Consider the following 18,128-nt stretch of genomic DNA (forward strand, 5'->3'; position numbering starts at 1 on the left):
TGTCATATAGAGGAGGGAGAAAGGTTGTTTTCTGCTGCTCCAGAGAAGCGGACACGGAGCAACGGATTCAAACTACAAGAAAGAAAATTCCACCTAAACATTAGGAAGAACTTCCTGACAGTAAGAGCTGTTCAGCAGTGGAATTTGCTGCCAAGGAGTGTGGTGGAGTCTCCTTCTTTGGAGGTCTTTAAGCAGAGGCTTGACAGCCATCTGTCAGGAATGCTTTGATGGTGTTTCCTGCTTGGCAGGGGGTTGGACTGGATGGCCCTTGTGGTCTCTTCCAACTCTATGATTCTATGATTCTAACCCCTCCGTTTTTTTGTCCTCCCCACCCTATCAAAAGACGGGTGAGTGTCCCCCCCCCCACTTCGCCGAGGGGACACAGCACACAGTCCCTCCACCATCCTGTGAAAATCTCTTAATCCCCTTTTTTATATTTACCAAAATATTTAGAATTTTAGAAAGGGGCAAGATTAGACACAGATGCATAAAGCATTTAAAAAATAAAATGCAAACTTCTTGCACTCGTCTCTCTTCCCCCTTTCTTTCCCCCAGGGCAGTCCTGCCCTCTGCCTGCCCTTCAGGGTTGTCAAGTTACCCAGGGCTGCCAGTCAGTGGTGGAAGCCCCTCTTCCTGCTCTCCAGCAGCTGCTACGAGATGCCCAGGGAGGAGGCCAGCAGGGGCGGCCAAAGAGAGGCAATGGGGCCTTGCCACTGCCACCATCACTTGGGACAAATGCCCAGCTCACCCTCCCCCCCCAAGCTCAGCTGCAGCAGCACTGGCGGGCGTAAGAGGGACATTTAGAGATCAAATCAGAAGCCAGAATGGCATTCAGAATTCCAGGACCGTCCCTGGAAAATTGGGACGCCAGGGAGGGTCTGCCACTGACGGAGACGGCATGCGTCTGAAATCACAAGTGGGAAGAGAGCTGTTGAGCTCACACGCTGTTTACGGGCTTCCTGTAGGCATCTGCTTGGCCAACATGGTGGTCTCTACATGTGGCGGACTACAAATCCCATGAGGCAGTGAAAGCCACCAGACAACAACAACAACAACAACAACAACAACAACAACAACAACAACATTATTATTTATACCCCGCCCATCTGGCCAGGTTCCCCCAGCCACTCTGGGCAGCTTCCAACAGAAATATTAAAATACACTAATTTCTTAAAGATTAAAAGCTTCCCTAAACAGGGAACAACAACAACAACAACAACAACAACAACAACAACAACAACAACAACTTTTATTTGTATCCCGCCCTCCCTCCCCAGCTGAAACCGGGCTCCAGGCTCAGGGCTCCAGGCGGCTAACATCAAATATATAACATTGGTATAAAATCAAACAATAATTAAATTACCTCCTAAAAACAAGGATCAAATTAAAATCTAATTCGATGGCTTTCCACAGGATTAAGGTTTTTTTAAAAAAAGGTAAAGGTAAAGAACCCCTGACAGTTAAGTCCAGTTGCGAACGACTCTGGCCCACAGCACCACCCGCGTCCCGTTGATTACGGTAAAAAAAAAAGGTAAAGGTAAAGGTAAAGGACCCCTGACATTTAAGTCCAAACAGCAAATGCTCATCAGTTTAAAGGCTTTTTGTAGGAGTACAGTGGTACCTCGGTTTACAAACACAATTGGTTCCAGAAGTCTGTACTTAACCTGATGCGTACTTAACCTGAAGCGAACTTTCCCATTGAAAGTAAGAGCTGTTCGACAGTGGAATTTGCTGCCAAGAAGTGTGGTGGAGTCTCCTTCTTTGGAGGTCTTCAAGCAGAGGCTTGACAGGCATATGTCAAGAATGCTTTGATGGTGTTTCCTGCTTGGCAGGGGGTTGGACTGGATGGCCCTTGTGGTCTCTTCCAACTCTATGATTCTATGATTCTATGAAAGTAATGGAAAGTGGATTAATCCGTTCCAGGCAGTCCATGGAGTACTTAAACTGAAAATACTCAAACCGAGGCGTACTTAAACCGAGGTATGACTGTATAAGGCATGATGACTATGCTCTCTGCCTCAGTGAACATCCTTGATAGCTCAATCTCAGGGTTGTGGGTTCGAGCCCCACTTTGGGCAAACGTTTCCTTCATTGCAGGGGGTTGGACTAGATGACCCTCAGGGTCCCTTCCAACTCTGCAGTTATTTGATTCTAACGGTCATGGGCAGCAATGCTTCTGAATACCAATTTCTGGAAACCACAGCAGGGGAGATGGCTCTTGTGTTCAAATCCTGTTTGCAAGTTTCCCATAATGGGCATCTGGGTGGCCGCAGTGAGAACAGGATGCTGGACTAGAAGAGCCCTTGGCCTGATCCAGCAAGGCCTTCTTACTTCTTAATATTGTACAATCTTTCAGCATACTGACGGAAATAAACAGTTTATAACTGGTTTGTTGCTCAAAGGTATAGGGAGCTGATCGCTGGGGGTCTTCAGCAGCAAACTTGACATTTTATTTACCACAACCAACCACCTTCCCTTTGCAATCCTGTCGCAAGGATTTTCTGCCAAACGATCACTTGTCAATATCGTTGGAGAAATTTCCAAAGAGGAACGGGGACTTCTCCTTCCCAACTGTCACAATATGGAGGGGGGGGGCTTCGTTCTGTGGGATACCCACTAACCGAATAGGATGTTGCAACCGTGTCAGGGAAGTACCTGACTGTATATTTGTTTGTGGGGGACAGGAGGCGGGCAGGTGTGGAGCACTCCCTTGTCCTGAATGGGGTAACTGTGCCCCTGAAGGACCAGGTGCGCAGCCTGGGAGTAATTCTGGACTCACAGCTGTCCATAGAGGCGCAAGTCAATTCTGTGTCCAGGGCAGCTGTCTATCAGCTCCATCTGGTACGCAGGCTGAGACCCTACCTGCCTGCACATTGTCTCACCAGAGTGGTGCATGCTCTAGTTATCTCCCGCTTGGACTACTGCAATGCGCTCTACGTGGGGCTACCTTTGAAGGTGACCCGGAAACTACAACTAATCCAGAATGCGGCAGCTAGACTGGGAGTGGCCGCCGAGACCACATAACACCAGTCTTGAAAGATCTACATTGGCTCCCAGTACGTTTCTGAGCACAATTCAAAGTGTTGGTGCTGACCTTTAAAGCCCTAAATGACCTCGGTCCAGTATACCTAAAGGAGTGTCTCCACCCCCATCATTCTGTCCGGACACTGAGGAAGTGCTGAGGGCCTTCTGGTGGTTCCCTTGTTGCGAGAAGCCAAGTTACAGGGAACCAGGCAGAGGGCCTCCTCGGTAGTGGCACCCACCCTGTGGAACGCTCTCCCATCAGATGTCAAAGAGAAAAACAGCTACCAGATTTTTAGAAGACATCTGAAGGCAGCCCTGTTTAGGGAGGCTTTTAATCTTCAATTGATTATTTTATTCTTCTGTTGGAAGCTGCCCAGAGTGGCTGGGGAAACCCAGCCAGATGGGCGGGGTATAGATAAATTATTTATTATTTTTATTTTTATTTTTATTTTATTATTATTATTATTATTATTATTATTATTTAGTTTTCTAGAACATTCTGCAGGTCGCACACACACACACCCCTCCAAATGAAATTTCACCTTTGGGCCCTGCCTTTATGTATTTGTTGTAAGAATTCTAAGGTCTCAAGTATAGAATAAATGTTCATAAATGTACAAGGCAAAGACATACATAAGTACTGTACCGTATATAAACCACGTGTCTGAAATAGTACAGGAGAACAGTCCTAAGGCCATTTTGACTCTCCCAAATTGACCTGAAATATTTCTCTGCAAGGAGGAAGGAAATGGGAAAAGCTTTCCAATGGTCTTTGGACTGTAGGGGCTCACACCTCCCTTAAATACAGTCTGGCAAGTATCTGTTAAGCTGAGCACACTATCAATACGCGCAGTTTGCGGATCTAACTTATAGAACAGAAGAACACGAAGAACGTAGTACGCTTAAAGAAGATTGGAACATGTTTATTGAATATATGGGGGGAATTGTGTACACTTGAAAACATTGGCAGCCTTAAGATAAGTTCAACAGTGTAAATAAGTTTTGGAGGAAGTAATAAAGGTTTAGTTTATGTAAAATAGGGACCCAGGTGGCGCTGTGAGTTAAACCACAGAGTCTAGGGCTTGCTGATCAGAAGGTCGGCGGTTCAAATCCCTGCAACGGGGTGAGTTCCCTTTGCTTGGTCCCAGCTCCTGCCAACTTAGCAGTTCAAAAGCACGTCAAAGTGCAAGTAGATAAATAGGGACCGCTCTGGCAGGAAGGCAAACGGCGTTGCCGTGCGCTGCTCTGGTTTGCCAGAAGCAGCTTTGTCATGCTGGCCACATGACCCGGAAGCTGTCTGTGGACAAACGCCGGCTCCCTCAGCCTATAGAGCAAGATGAGCGCCGCAACCCCAGAGTCGGACACGACTGGACCTGATGGTCAGGGGCCCCTTTACCTTTTACCTTATGTAAAATATGCAGGGATTTGTGATATGCAAAATGAAGCATGGAAAGCGAAGAAGGGAAGTCATTGATATTTTAAGGTTGTCTAAATGAATATTCTAAATTGTAAAACCCACACAAAATAAATACCGTAAATAAAACGTAAATAGAAATAAAATGTTCCACACCCAACGGCCTCCCTTCCAACAAAACCCCACGCTGAAATAACGGTTCTGCCGTTTGCAGCCCACGTCTGAATATGGGTCAATCGATCTGCAGATGAATGTGGGGAGGGGAAGGGGGGGCGAAACCACAGGTTTGAGGAAGCTCCCGTTCCCTGGGTCCCTCTGAGCCAACGACTCTGCAGCCGCCGGGGGCTCTATAAAAACAGCATCCTCAGCAGGGCAGCCTTCACAAACCCCCAGCCTTGAACCCAGGTCTGAAAATGGTGAGCTATTGGGGCATTCTGCTTCTGATCAGCCTGGCCACGGCTCAACCCCAGGGGACTCTGGGGGGCTTCCAGGAGGCTCTTGCCCAGGCCATCTACTTCTACAACCAAGGCCCCCAGGTCCAAAATGCCTTCCGCCTCCTGGATGCAACACAGATTCCTAGATTGGTGAGTAAGGGTGGGAGAGGGAGGGAGGGAGGGTCCATAGCCAATTCTGCTGCACATGATGGCTCAGAGCAAGGACTGAAAATAACTATTCCCACTTAAAAAGGTAAAGGTAAAGGGACCCCTGACCATTAGGTCCAGTCGTGACCGATCCTGGGGTTGCACGCTCTTCTCGCATTATTGGCCGAGGGAGCCGGCGTATAGCTTCCAGGTCATGTGGCCAGCATGACAAAGCCGCTTCTGGCAAACCAGAGCAGCACATGGAAACGCCGTTTACCTTCCCGGCGGAGCGGTCCCTATTTATCTACTTGCATTTTGACGTGCTTTCGAACTGCTAGGTTGGCAGGAGCTGGGACCAAGCAACGGGAGCTCACCCCGTCACAGGGATTCGAACCACCGACCTTCTGATCAGCAAGCCCTAGGCTCAGTGGTTTAGCCACAGCGCCACCTGGGTCCCACTTAGGAACAAAAAAAGAGCCTGCTGGATCAGGCCATCGAGTCCAGGATCCTGTTCCCACAGTGGCTGACCAGATGCCCGTGGGAAACCCGCAAGCAGGATTCGAGCACAAAAGTCCTCTCCCCTCCTGCGGTTTCTTGGCTAGTAGCCATCGGTAGAATTTGTCTAATGCTCTCTTAAGGACTCCTAAGTTGCTGGCCAGGGACAGGGGGCGCTGTGGGTTAAACCACTGAGCCTAGGGCTTGCCGATCGGAAGGTCGGCGGTTTGAATCCCCGTAACGGGGTGAACTCCTGTTGCCCGGTCCCTGCTCCTGCCCCCCTAGCAGTTCGAAAGCACGTCAAAGTGCAAGTAGATAAATAGGTACCGCTCCAGCGGGAAGGTAAACAGCGTTTCCGTGTGCTGCTCTGGTTTGCCAGAAGCGGCTTTGTCATGCTGGCCACATGACCTGGAAGCTGTACGCCAGCTCCCTTGGCCAATAAAGCGAGATGAGCGCCGCAACCCCACTGTCTGTCATGACTGGACCTAATGTTCAGGGGTCCCTTTACCTTAAGTTGCTGGCCATTGCTGCCTCCAGTGGGAGGGAGTTCCATAGTTTAACTATGCACTTTGTGAAAGAACTCTTTCTTTCCTCCATTCTTCCAACATTCAGCTTTAATTGGGTACCCGTTACACTGTTACACTGGAGGGGAATAAAAAAACTCTTTAGTGTTCTGTTGGGAGCTGCCCAGAGTGGCTGGGGAAACCCAGCCAGATGGGCGGGGTAGAAATAATAAATTATTATTATTATTATTATTATTATTATTATTATTATTATTATCCAAGCAGGTGCTCTCCCGCTGAGGGACAGATCCAAAGACAAACTTCCTCATGCCTGGCATGCTGCGCCTGTTACTTATTTTCTTAGTTTATATATCCCACCTTTCTTTCCAAGGAGCTTGATCAGGGCCGGCTCTAGGGGTAGGCTGGGTGGCGCAGGGCGCCAGGGCGCCGGGTCGGCAGGGGGGTGCTGCACAGCAAAGCTGCGCGGAAACCACGCTGCGCGCTGCGCCCGCCCACCAGCCGCGGGAAGAAACGGGGCGGGGGCGCCGGAGCGATCCGTGCACCACGGCCCCACGGCGCCCGACCCGCTTAAGACGGCCCTGAGCTTGATGTGACATAGGTGGTTCTCCCCCTCCTCAACAACAACCCTGTGAGGTAGGTTAGTCTGAGTGAAGACAATGGTTGGCCCCAAGGTCACCCCAGTGAGCTTCGTGGCCGAGTGGGGATTTGAACCCAGACTCCCCAAGTCCTGTTCTCACATTCTAACCACTACAATGCCGTGGCTCTCATTACGCTTTGAATTTTTCTGCTCAGAATTCAAGCTCTGGAAATCTTCAGCCGCTGAACTTCACCATTCAAGAGACGGTGTGCCCAACCTCGGTAGTGTGGGAGCTATGCGACTTCAAACCTGAGGGGGTAAGGAACTGCTGAGGCAGATGAAAGCCATTACAACACGTTCTTTCCGTTCCCCGTTAACAAAATAACTGGTTTTGGTGGCTCAAGACAAGCCTGCCTGGAAACCCTGTTCTCCCCCTTCCCTGAATCTCAGGTTTGTGTCAGGGGGAGGCTGGAATTCCGCAAAAAATTCAACAAGAGTTCTCGCCGCCGCAAAATGGGACTGAAATTCCCTCTGTTCATGAATGGATCCAAAAGTGGACAGAATATGCGGAATTAGATGGTCTTCTATCAGAAAAAATAAAGAATAAACCAAAACAGGAATTTGTTTCAAACTGGGAGGTTTTTAAAGTATATTTGAAATATAATTACAGTAGTTTAAACTCTGTTGCAGCATTTGAGGAACTTCAGTAATAAGTTGCAAGTTAGACATGAGAGTGCAGATATATTAAGAGTAAGTTAAATTATGATAAAAGTGTGTATTGGCAACAAGTTATACAAAATTGAAATAAGGAATAGACGGGAGGTCGGGTCTATAGTTCTAAGACCAATTTATGCTTTACTGTTTGTTAAGAAAATTTAGTGTTTATTGTTATTCTTGTTTGCATTTTTGTATTTTTGCTTTCTTCTTTTTTGTTGCATCAATAAAATAAAAAAGGAACAAGGGAGGAAGAAAGATTGATACCGGGATCTGTTGCCCTCGCCTTATAGGTGGGCCGGCCCTATTTAACGGTATGGTATGAATGTAGCCGTCATCTAACCTCTCTGCAAACAAATCAGGTTGAATTCACAAAAAAACAGCAATTGCCCCTTGCTGCCCAGGGTTTGGTTGGCCAGCCTTTGCCCACCAGGTATGTCAGACTACAACTTGCATCAGTCCCAGCCGGACTGGGGAGTTGTAGTTCAGAACACCTGGAGAGCACCAGGTTCTTAGCAGAGGGTGCCTCTGAAAAGGATTGCTGCCCAGAGGATTAATCCTTTCCGCTTATCTTCACAGCTGGTGAAAGATTGCTCTGGGTACTTCTCTAACCAGCAGGCAAATTCTGTTACCGTCATCACCTGCGATGCAGCGGTTCGGAAGGTAAGTTTTCCATTCGGATAATGCCAAGTGGCTGGCAAGAGAGAGCAGCAGTTTCCTATCCAAGGGGGCAGGATAGGAAAGCCTCCGACATTTCTCCGATCAAAATAGGGACGTCCTATTCCATAATAATAATAATTATTCATACTCTGCCCCATTTAACTGGGTTGCCCCAGCAACTCTAGGCGGCTTCCGTATAAAGGTAAAGGTAAGGGGACCCCTGACCATTAGGTCCAGTCGTGACCGTCTCTGGGGTTGTGGCACTCATCTCGCTTTACTGGTTGAGGGAGCCGGCGTACAGCTTCCGGGTCATGTGGCCAGCATGACAAAGCCGCTTCTGGCGAACCAGAGCAGCACACGGAAACGCCGTTTACCTTCCCGCCGGAGCAGTACCTATTTATCTACTTGCACTTTGACGTGCTTTTGAACTGCTAGGTTGGCAGGAGCTGGGACCAAGCAATGGGAGCTCACCCCATCACGGAGATTTGAACAGCCGACCTTCTGATCGGCAAGCCCTAGACTCTGTGGTTTAACCCACAGCGCCACCCGCCTCCCATTGAACATTGAACAACTTCCCTATACAGGGCTGCCTTTAGATGTCTTCTGAAGGCTGTCTAGTTACTTATCTCCTTCGCACTGGGGGTGCGTAACTCCAGACCCTCCAACATTTCTCCTAAGGAAAAGCGGGACGTTCTAGGATCAAATCAGAAACCGGCACGGCTTCTGTAAATCCGGGGCTGTCCGTGGAAACAGAGCCGTCTTCAGCATACCTGGCGCCCTGGCGCGACGGATCCCTCCGGCGCCCCCTGCCCCGTTTCCCAGCGCAGCGGGTGAGGGGCACAGCGCACAGCGCGGCTGCCGCCTGGAGGGCCAGCACACAGCGCACAGCGCGGCTGCCACCTGGAGGGCCAGCGCCCTGTGCCACCCAGCCTGGCCGTAGGGCCGGCTCTGGGCCAGGGGGCGCTGCCTGCCCCCTGTTGTGACGCCACTGCGCGCGGCAGAGGCGGCCCCAGGCCCGCGCGCCTCCGGAGAGCGGCCTGAAGCCGCTGAACAGCTGAGAGGGGCACCTGGGGCCACCTCCGCCGCGCCTCTCCGCGGGCGCAGCGGCGCCCCTGGTGACCTGGCACCCCGCGCCACCAGACCCGGGCCTAGAGACGGCCCTGCCTAGAAAATAGGGACATTAAAAAAAATACGGAACCAAACCAAACGATTTCCACATAAATCACTGCAAAAACTAAAATGAAGATACATAAAAACCAACGCAACAACACAAACACACAAACAGCACTCCCAGCCCAAGAGTGTCTAAGGTGTTTATATAATTATGTATTGCGATTTGCTGCTATTTTTTATTGATTATAGAGGAGTAATTCTTTATTGTAAGAAGTGTAAACCGTTTAATTACCTATTACTTGCTGATGTTTAATGTTAGTGCTTACTTTTGGATTCTAATGGATTATTGCATATTGCTTTATTTGGTATAAGTTGTTTATTTTAAAGTTATTGAGACTTTTTATATAGGATCTGATTGTTACTATTAATGTTTGAAGTTTTATTATCATTTGTGTGTGTGTGTTGGAAGCCGCTCAGAGTGGCTAGGGCAACCCAGCCAGATGGCCGGGGTATGATGATGATGATGATGATGACAATATCCATTATGAATTCTGAGTTATGTAGACATTCTTCCACACCCCTTGCTTCCAGTTCCATTTCCTGTTATCATGGCCTTCTATCCTCGTCAATTAGAAAGCTTCATCTTCCACTTTCTATATTTCCATCCCACCCATCTTCCACCCCCGAAAGTATTATAGTCATTTCTTCTGAGATAATTCCAGATTGTACACACAGTCGCCGTTCCATGAATTCTATTTTCTCCTTCGACATCCTAGCTCTACCCTCCAACATTTCTGCAATGAAAAAAGGGTCGTCCTAAGGAAAAGCGGGACATTATAGAATCAGAAACTGGAACTGGGCTTCTGTAAATCTGGGGCTGTCCCTGGAAAATAGGGACACTTGGAGGGTCTGTGCTTGCAATCTTAGGTGCCGCTAGAGGAATTCAAGTCAACACATTCAGGCACAAGTCTTTCCCCAGCCCTAGCCCAATATGCTCTACCGCTGGTGTCCCAGGCTAACATTCTGCATTTATGTCTTCTTGCCAGCCTACACCTGTCACCAGATTTCGATTTCTCGGCAGACTCCTGAGGGGAATCGGCAGAGGGTTTAAATTCTGGGGCAATAACAATAATAATTAACGGAAAAAGACGTCATCCAGGACGGGCCAAGAAGAGCAGAAACCCTGAGGATTCCCTAAGCACAGGATGAGGAAGAAGGCAAGCCTTAGAAATCTAGCTCCCCTTTGTAGATCTTGTTTTTGCTTATGCCGCTGCCGTCTCCCAAACTCAGTTGCAACAGAATATTAAAAATATATGGATTCTGATCTTTTACTGTCTCTAGTTCATTTACTTCATAGGCTGTGCCCAGTTGCAACAGATATTAGCGGTTGCACAAATTAAGGCTCAAGTTGAAAGTCAGAAGTGCAAACACAGATCTGCAGATTCCTACATCTTCCCTCATTCGGACATTTACATGTGAGAGCCAGTGTGGTGTAGTGGTTAAGAGCGGAAGACTCGTAATATGGGGAAACAGGTTCGCGCCTCCACATGCAGCTGCTGGATGACCTTGGGCTAGTCACACTTCTCTGAAGTCTCTCAGCCCCACCCACCTCACAGAGTGTTTGTTGGGGGGGGGAAGGGAAAGGAGAACGTTAGCCGCTTTGAGACTCCTTTGGGTAGTGATAAAGCGGGATATCAAATCCAAACTCTTCTTCTTCTTCTATTGTGGTCATACAGTGGCTGCAGTCTGCTGTTTCGACTCGCAGCATGGTCTCCCAGCCAACTTTTCCTACTCGGATGTTCTCCAGAAGTTTTCGACTGGAACTGATTACAATGAACAAATAACGCAGACAAAATCTGGCTGTGACCTCGACTTCTCTGTCCAGTGGAGAAGGGCCAGGACACCCTCCCTGGAAGACCTGAGTTCCCCTCCTCTCTGTGTCTGGCTCTGCAGCAGATTCGTGTCAGTCAGAGAGTCAAACATATCCATATTCACTGTATCTGAAGAAGTGTGCATGCACACGAAAGCTCATACCAAAATAAAAACTTAGTTGGTCTTTAAGGTGCTACTGAAAGAATTTTTTTATTTTATATCCATGGGGATAATAATCAAGGACCACTGTGCTCAAATATGTTTATAACAGACAACAAATACAACAAAAATAACAACAGCAAAAAGACATTCAAAATACAAAAACACCAAAATACAAAAAAATTAAAAAAATCTTATTTCATAGTCTCACTTTTTATCTCATCTAATGACTTCCTCGTTCCTCCTCCTTCTGTGTTACAATGTAAATCCCTTTTAGTAATTTCAAAATCATATTAAACAACTAACTTTACTTAAAAATTGACTTAATTCTATATCTTATCATCCTTGATATTTACCTTCTCTACTATTCCATTTCTTTCTACATACCTATAACTACTTCTAACAATACTTATTTCTTAACTTGTTATTATCTACAACCTCCTTGTATCTCCTTCACTTCCATTGGTTCTACTCTGTTATATGCTTATTCTTTAAATAAACTCTAAATTTCTTCCAGTCTTCTTCCACTGTTTCTTCACTCCGATCTCGAAGCCTCCCGGTTACCCCAGACAATTCCATATATTCTATCAACTTCTTCTGCCATTCATCCACTATTGATATAATTCACATTATTTAATCATTGACTCATTATTTATTTCTACTTAACCTCTAATTTTTCCCTTAAAATATTCCAAAAATATGCTAAACTATTATTTCTATCCCATCTGATATATTAAATTATAAACTCCCTTCCCACCTCTCGTCCTAAATTATAATTCCAGCTAAACCACATCTCATTCCTTAAGCCTTTCCAGTTCAGACCTTGTTAATCCGTCCTAATTATAATTATATATTTCTTTCATCCCACCCCCGCCCTGGCCTCCAGCAACCCAGACCACCCTCCCAATCTTCCATTCTATAATTGCTTCCCTTTAACTTTAGCATCTACCTCGCACCCATTTTTCCCCTCCACTGTGCTCAAATAAGATGCTAACTGAAAGCATCTTGAGGTTTACATGTCCTCTCCCTGAGGGTAACTGATAGTCTCCCTTCATCTAATGTCCTGCCTTTATATTTGTAAATACGGTGGTACCTTGGTTCTCAAACGGCTTGGTTCCCAAACACAGAAAACCCAGAAGTAAGTGTTCCGGCTTTTGAACGTTTTTCGGAAGCCGAACGTCCGATGCGGCTGCGACTATTGTTTCCAGGGCGCCTGCACCAATCAGAAGCCGCACCTTGGTTTTTGAACATTTCAGAAGTCAAACAGACTTCCAGAACGGATTAAGTTTGAGAACCAAGGTACCACTGTATTTGGTGCTTTTGGTTTTGCTATTTATTTTGCGTTTTTGTTTTTGAGGCTTTTTCGGTTAATTTGTTTTTGTGACCGTGTGGAACCCACTTCAGCTGATTGGTTGTTTGATTGTGTGACTGCAGAAATAGATAAAAGTCCCCCCTCCAAATCATGACTATGATTGGAGCAAGTAAGAAAAAAAAATTAATTTTAATTTTCATCATCTACAATACTGTCTTGTTTATTTTATAGTACAGTGCATTGATTGTGGCTTTCATTTTATAGATCAATGGACTCATTAGAGTGTAAAATTCATGTTAAATTGCTGTTTTAGGGGTTGTTTTTAAAAGTCTGGAACAGATTAACCCGTTTTGCATTACTTTCTATGGGAAAGCGTGCCTTGGTTTTGGAACGCTTTGGTTTTGGAACGGACTTCAGGAACAGATTAAGTTTGAGAACCAAGGTACCACTGTAAAGCAAATCTAAACACCAGCCCCCCTCATCCCCAAAAAGCCACTGCAAGTCTCTGGTATTCTCACATCCACAGGGAACCTGGAACTTCTCACTATTTCTTCTGTGGCAATGAGGAGATCCCCATTGCATTTTGTTTAGGGGGTGGGGTGGGTACAAACCTTGGCTTTGATAGCTCTGTGCCTCTGAGAAAGTGCAGAGGGATTTTCTGCTTTGCTCTAATCCATGGCTTGACTCATGCCAGGCACGAGGCCTCACTACAATTCCTGGGCAGATGGGAGGGAGAAACAAACAGCCAACTCAACCTTCTTCCACTAACATACAAGCCCTACTCTCCCTTACAGACATAGCTGCCAAGTTATCCCTTTTTTTAAGGGAAATTCCCTTATGCTGAATAGGCTTCCTCGTGAGAAAAGGGAAAACTTGGCAGCTATGCTTATAGAACCCAGATGGTTTTTTGCTTTGGTATTGATTCTGCAGTTCAAAGATGACGCAGACTCTCTTTCTTATGGGGAATTTGGGCAGGTGCAACATTAGGATGGGCAAAGCTGGATTCCCTCTCGTGCAGCTGTTAAAAGCAGAGCTGCGCTCCTTGGAAAAATCAGCTGGCAATTTTCAAGGGATAAGGCCAGCAGAAGCTCCGTTTAAGAGGTGGGCTTATGGCGACACCTGGAGGTCATTCTAGAAAGCGACAACATATTTCCATTGAAGTTTTATTAATCAATAAATAAATCAGGTTCTGGGATCATCTGGTCCTCTAGATCAGGGGTCCCCAGACTACGGCCCGGGGGCCACATACGGCCCCCAAGGCTCTTTTATGCGGCCGACGGGAACACCCGCTGCCGCCGCCCGCTCTTACTGGTGCGGTGCGGCGCGGCTGCCGACTTCCGACCCGGAAAAGCGACAGAAATAGCTTGTTCACAAGCGCAAGCATCATTTCCGGTGTACTTCTGGGTCGGAGGAGGCTTCTGCACATGTGCACAAGCTATTTCCAGCGCTTTCCAGGTCAGGAGTGTACCAGAAATAGCATTTGTGCATGCGCATGGGCATGCACAGCCGCGCTCTCCCCCACCCTCCGGCCCACTACGCAATCGGCGCAGTGAGCATCCGGCCCGAAGCCGGGTAAGTTTGGGGACCGCTGCTCTAGATGTTGCTGAACTGCAGCTCCCATCCTCCCTGACCATTGGTCATGCTGGCTGGGGGCCAAGTGGCTTGTAGTTTGGCAACATCTGGAGGGCCAAGGATTTCCTAGCCCTATAAAGAGAAAGATGGAAACTTGGACTCCAGCAGATTGGAGACCAAGAGTGGGTCTGACAGTCAACAAGGCGGTTTCTGGGAAGTGAGGGGCAGGTGGGGCTCGTCCACCTGGGAAGGGAGCCCATCTAGAAGGAAAACTCTGATCCAAACCTCTTGAAGGATACCTTTGGCAGAAGAAAAATGCTCAGGAGTAAACCCTAAGTAAGACCAGGGGTCAGCAAACTTTTTCAGCAGGGGGCCGGTCCACTGTCCCTCAGACCTTGTGGGGGGCCAGACTATTTTTTGGGGGGTGGGGGGGAGAACGAATTCCCATGCCCCACAAATAACCCAGAGATGCATTTTAAATAAAAGCACACCTTCTACTCATGTAAAAACACCAGGCAGGCCCCACAAATAACCCAGAGATGCATTTTAAATAAAAGCACAGCTTCTACTCATGTAAAAACACCAGGCAGGCCCCACAAATAACCCAGAGATGCACTTTAAATAAAAGCACACCTTCTACTCATGTAAAAACACCAGGCAGGCCCCACAAATAACCCAGAGATGCATTTTAAATAAAAGAACACATTCTACTCATGTAAAAACACGCCGATTCCCGGACCGTCCATGGGCCAGATTGAAAAGGCGTTTGAGCAACATCCGGCCCCCGGGCTTTAGTTTGCCTATCCATGCCCTACACAAATCCAGAGTGGAGTCCCTAACATGGTTGGATGTACGCCTCCTTCCGGCAACTCCTGCAGCTCAGCTGGGTGCCCAGGGCCTTGCTCTGCTTTCCTTTGGACCCCATCAGCGAGGCCGAGAGGGGGGTCTTGTCATCTGGGCAGCCCAGGACCTCCAGACACACTGCCCAGGCTTGCACCCCAGCTAGGTCACTCCAGTGCTGCTAATGTAACACTTTCAGTTCACCCCAGAGGCACACTCCACTGTCTCTCGAGGCACAGATGCCAACAGCAATTATTTAGTATTACCTGATGTTTTCAGAAGGTAAAATTAAAATTCTTTGCTTTCCAAGAGCAGTTCAAGCACTTTTAAATCAAACATAGACTCACCAAGCTAAACATTGCTCAATCACAAAAACAATAGATCTGAATCCGATAATAATAATAATAATAAAAGTGCTTGAACTTTTCAAAAAACAGAAAGAGGTCGGGTTCTTAGAGAATAAGTCAAAATTACAAGAGTCGCTGATCGAAAATATGAATAAACCATTAGCGAAATTATATGAATATTTATTAGAGTGGGAACTCAAGAATATGGAGGTGAAGGGCACCATGATAAAATGGGCACAAGATATAGGGAGACGGTGACCTATCTATAGTAACCAATGGGATAGATTATGGAAAGACAGAATGAGATTCACAGCATGCACAGGGGTAAAAGAAAACAAGATGAAGCTAGTTTACAGGTGGCACCTAACACCAGAAAAATTGGCTAAAATATATAAAACCAACTCAAACAAATGCTGGAAATGTCAGGATAAAACAGGCAATTATTATCATTGCTGGTGGCAATGTGCTAAAACAGGCATGTCCAACAGGTAGATCGTGATCTGCTGGTAGATCACTGGACGCCTGTGGTAGATCACTGGTAGATCACTGGCTCCCCCCCCCCCAAAGAAGCTCAAGAACTTTGGCTCCCCTAAAAAATGCTCAACATTTTAGCCCTTCACCTCCCAAAAAGAGGGCTTTCCTCCCACCTCAGAAAAGCTCAACAACTTTGACCTGAACCCCTAAAAATGGGGCTTTCCTCCTCCCTAAAAAAAGCTTAACAACTTTGACCTGAACCCCCCCAAAAGGGGGTAGATCACTGCCAGTTTTTAACTCTGTGAGTACCGTAGATCACAGTCTCTTCGGAGTTGGTCACCCCTGTGCTAAAATATATGAATTCTCAAACAAAGTATATGAAAAATTAAAAAGGATGTTAAAAATTACATTCAAAAAGAAACCTGAAATATTCTTATGAACTATGGTGCTGGAAAATTTCCCAGAAAATAGAAAAAAATATACTTTTATATGCATGTGCAGCAGCTAGGCTTCTCATTGCACAAAATTGGAAGGGAGAGAAAATACCGACGATCCTTGAATGGCAGGAAAAATGGGTGGAATTCATGAATTCAGCCAAAATGACGGCAGCGATCAGAAATATACCCAAGCAGAAATGTAAAGCTGAATGGAAATATGTAGAGGATTATCTGATTAAAGAAGGTATAAATATCGAATTGGTGATTTGCTTAAATTGAAGCATATACAGGGAAATGTATAGAAACAATGTAATTTATAGTTTAGATAAGCAAATTAAGTTAAAACAACAATTTAGATAAGCAAGTAAGGCTAAAATAAAAAAGGAAGCAATGTACAAACAATAGGGAGTCAAAAAAATTGTTTTTATATATTTTTTCTTTTATGCTGTTGTTTATGTTTTATATTGCTTTATATTGTGTGTTATAATTTGTGTTTGATTTGTTCTGTTTTGTCATGGGTTATTTATCTCTTTCTCTCTCTTTTCTGTAATATTTTAATGTTATTAAATAAAGATGGAATCGATCTGAATCCCTCACACCCAAAAACATGTTTTTAAGACCTCTCACTGAAGAAAATGGCATGTCCTTCCTTGTGTTTTAAGAAAAATACCTCTAATTCCCTTATGGAATTCCCTCTAGAGCCCGTATAGAGTCCCTCAGGAAATTCCAATCGGTGGGAGAGGAAGCAGAGGTCAACTAAAGTATATTGAAAGCAAAGCAGCTGCTGTTGTTTAGTCGTTTAGTCGTGTCCGACTCTTCGTGACCCCATGGACCAGAGCATGCCAGGCACTCCTGTCTTCCACTGCCTCCCGCAGTTTGGCCAAACTCATGTTCATAGCTTCGAGAACACTGTCCAACCATCTCGTCCTCTGTCGTCCCCTTCTCCTAAGTGCCCTCTATCTTTCCCAACATCAGGGTCTTTTCCAGGGAGTCTTCTCTTCTCATGAGGTGGCCAAAGTATTGGAGCCTCAGCTTCAGGATCTGTCCTTCCAGTGAGCACTCAGGGCTGATTTCCTTAAGAATGGATAGGTTTGATCTTCTTGCAGTCCATGGGACTCTCAAGAGTCTCCTCCAGCACCATAATTCAAAAGCATCAATTCTTCGGCGATCAGCCTTCTTTATGGTCCAGCTCTCACTTCCATACATCACTACTGGGAAAACCATAGCTTGAACTATACGGACCTTTGTCAGTAAGGTGATGTCTCTGCTTTTTAAGATGCCGTCTAGGTTTGTCATTGCTTTCCTCCCAAGAAGCAGGCGTCTTTTAATTTCAACTAAAGTATATATCACTACTGGGAGAGGAAGCAGAGGTCAACTAAAGTATATTGAAAGCAAAGCAGCTAGTAAGCCTGAAATAAACTGTTGCAACTGGTTCCCCACTCACCACACGCAGGAAGGAGGAGAACCCCAAACAATGGTGCGCAAGCCCCTATATATATATACTGTATAGACTTTTGACTCTGTAGCCCAAGACCACCCTCCCCAAAACATCATAATACATTGCAGAAGGAGGCGGTCTCCAGCAGAAATTTGAGTGTGTTGCTTCTCTCCTGTCTGCCAGGATACCTGATAATGCCATTTTCTGGGTAGCCTGGCCATTCCTTTGAGATGGTAAATACTTCGTTCCTGAATCTCTTACGCATATGGTGCTCAGCTTAACAGATACTTGCCAGACTGTATTTACAGGGAAGTGTAAGCCCCTACAGTCCAAAGACAATTGGAAAGCTTTCCCCATATCCTTCCTCCTTGCAGAAAAATATTCGAGGTCAATTTGGGAGAGACAAAATGGCTTCAGGATGGTTCTCCTGTACTTTTTCAGACACGTGGTTTATATACTTATGTCTTTGCCAGTGAGAGATTTTTACTTTCTTGGGTTCCACGATCACTGCAGATGGTGACAGCAGTCACGAAATTAAAAGACGCCTGCTTCTTGGGAGGAAAGCAATGACAAAC

At 46.3% G+C, this 18,128-nt stretch overlaps 1 protein-coding gene across 1 annotated transcript; it reads left to right on the forward strand.

The window, feature by feature from the left end:
* Positions 1-4,528: 4,528 nt before the first annotated feature.
* LOC118092162 (cathelicidin-3-like) lies at positions 4,529-10,426 on the forward strand. Its single transcript, XM_035129948.3, has 4 exons — positions 4,529-5,022; positions 6,831-6,932; positions 7,909-7,992; positions 10,149-10,426. Exons 1-4 carry the CDS (start codon positions 4,852-4,854, stop codon positions 10,239-10,241), a joined length of 450 nt encoding a protein of 149 aa, XP_034985839.1. The 5' UTR covers positions 4,529-4,851; the 3' UTR covers positions 10,242-10,426.
* The last annotated feature ends 7,702 nt before the right edge of the window (positions 10,427-18,128 follow it).

This window comes from Zootoca vivipara, chromosome 11 (genome assembly GCF_965207765.1).
Source record: "Zootoca vivipara chromosome 11, rZooViv2.hap1.1, whole genome shotgun sequence".
NCBI classification, from domain to species: domain Eukaryota; kingdom Metazoa; phylum Chordata; class Lepidosauria; order Squamata; family Lacertidae; genus Zootoca; species Zootoca vivipara.

Bases quoted from the DNA above. Each gene is read 5' to 3' on its own strand.
- LOC118092162 (XM_035129948.3), top strand. From the start codon at position 4,852: ATGGTGAGCTATTGGGGCATTCTGCTTCTGATCAGCCTGGCCACGGCT. The intron at 6,933-7,908 runs GTAAGGAACTGC...TTATCTTCACAG, and splicing joins GCGACTTCAAACCTGAGGGG to CTGGTGAAAGATTGCTCTGG. The intron at 7,993-10,148 runs GTAAGTTTTCCA...TCTTCTTGCCAG, and splicing joins GCGATGCAGCGGTTCGGAAG to CCTACACCTGTCACCAGATT.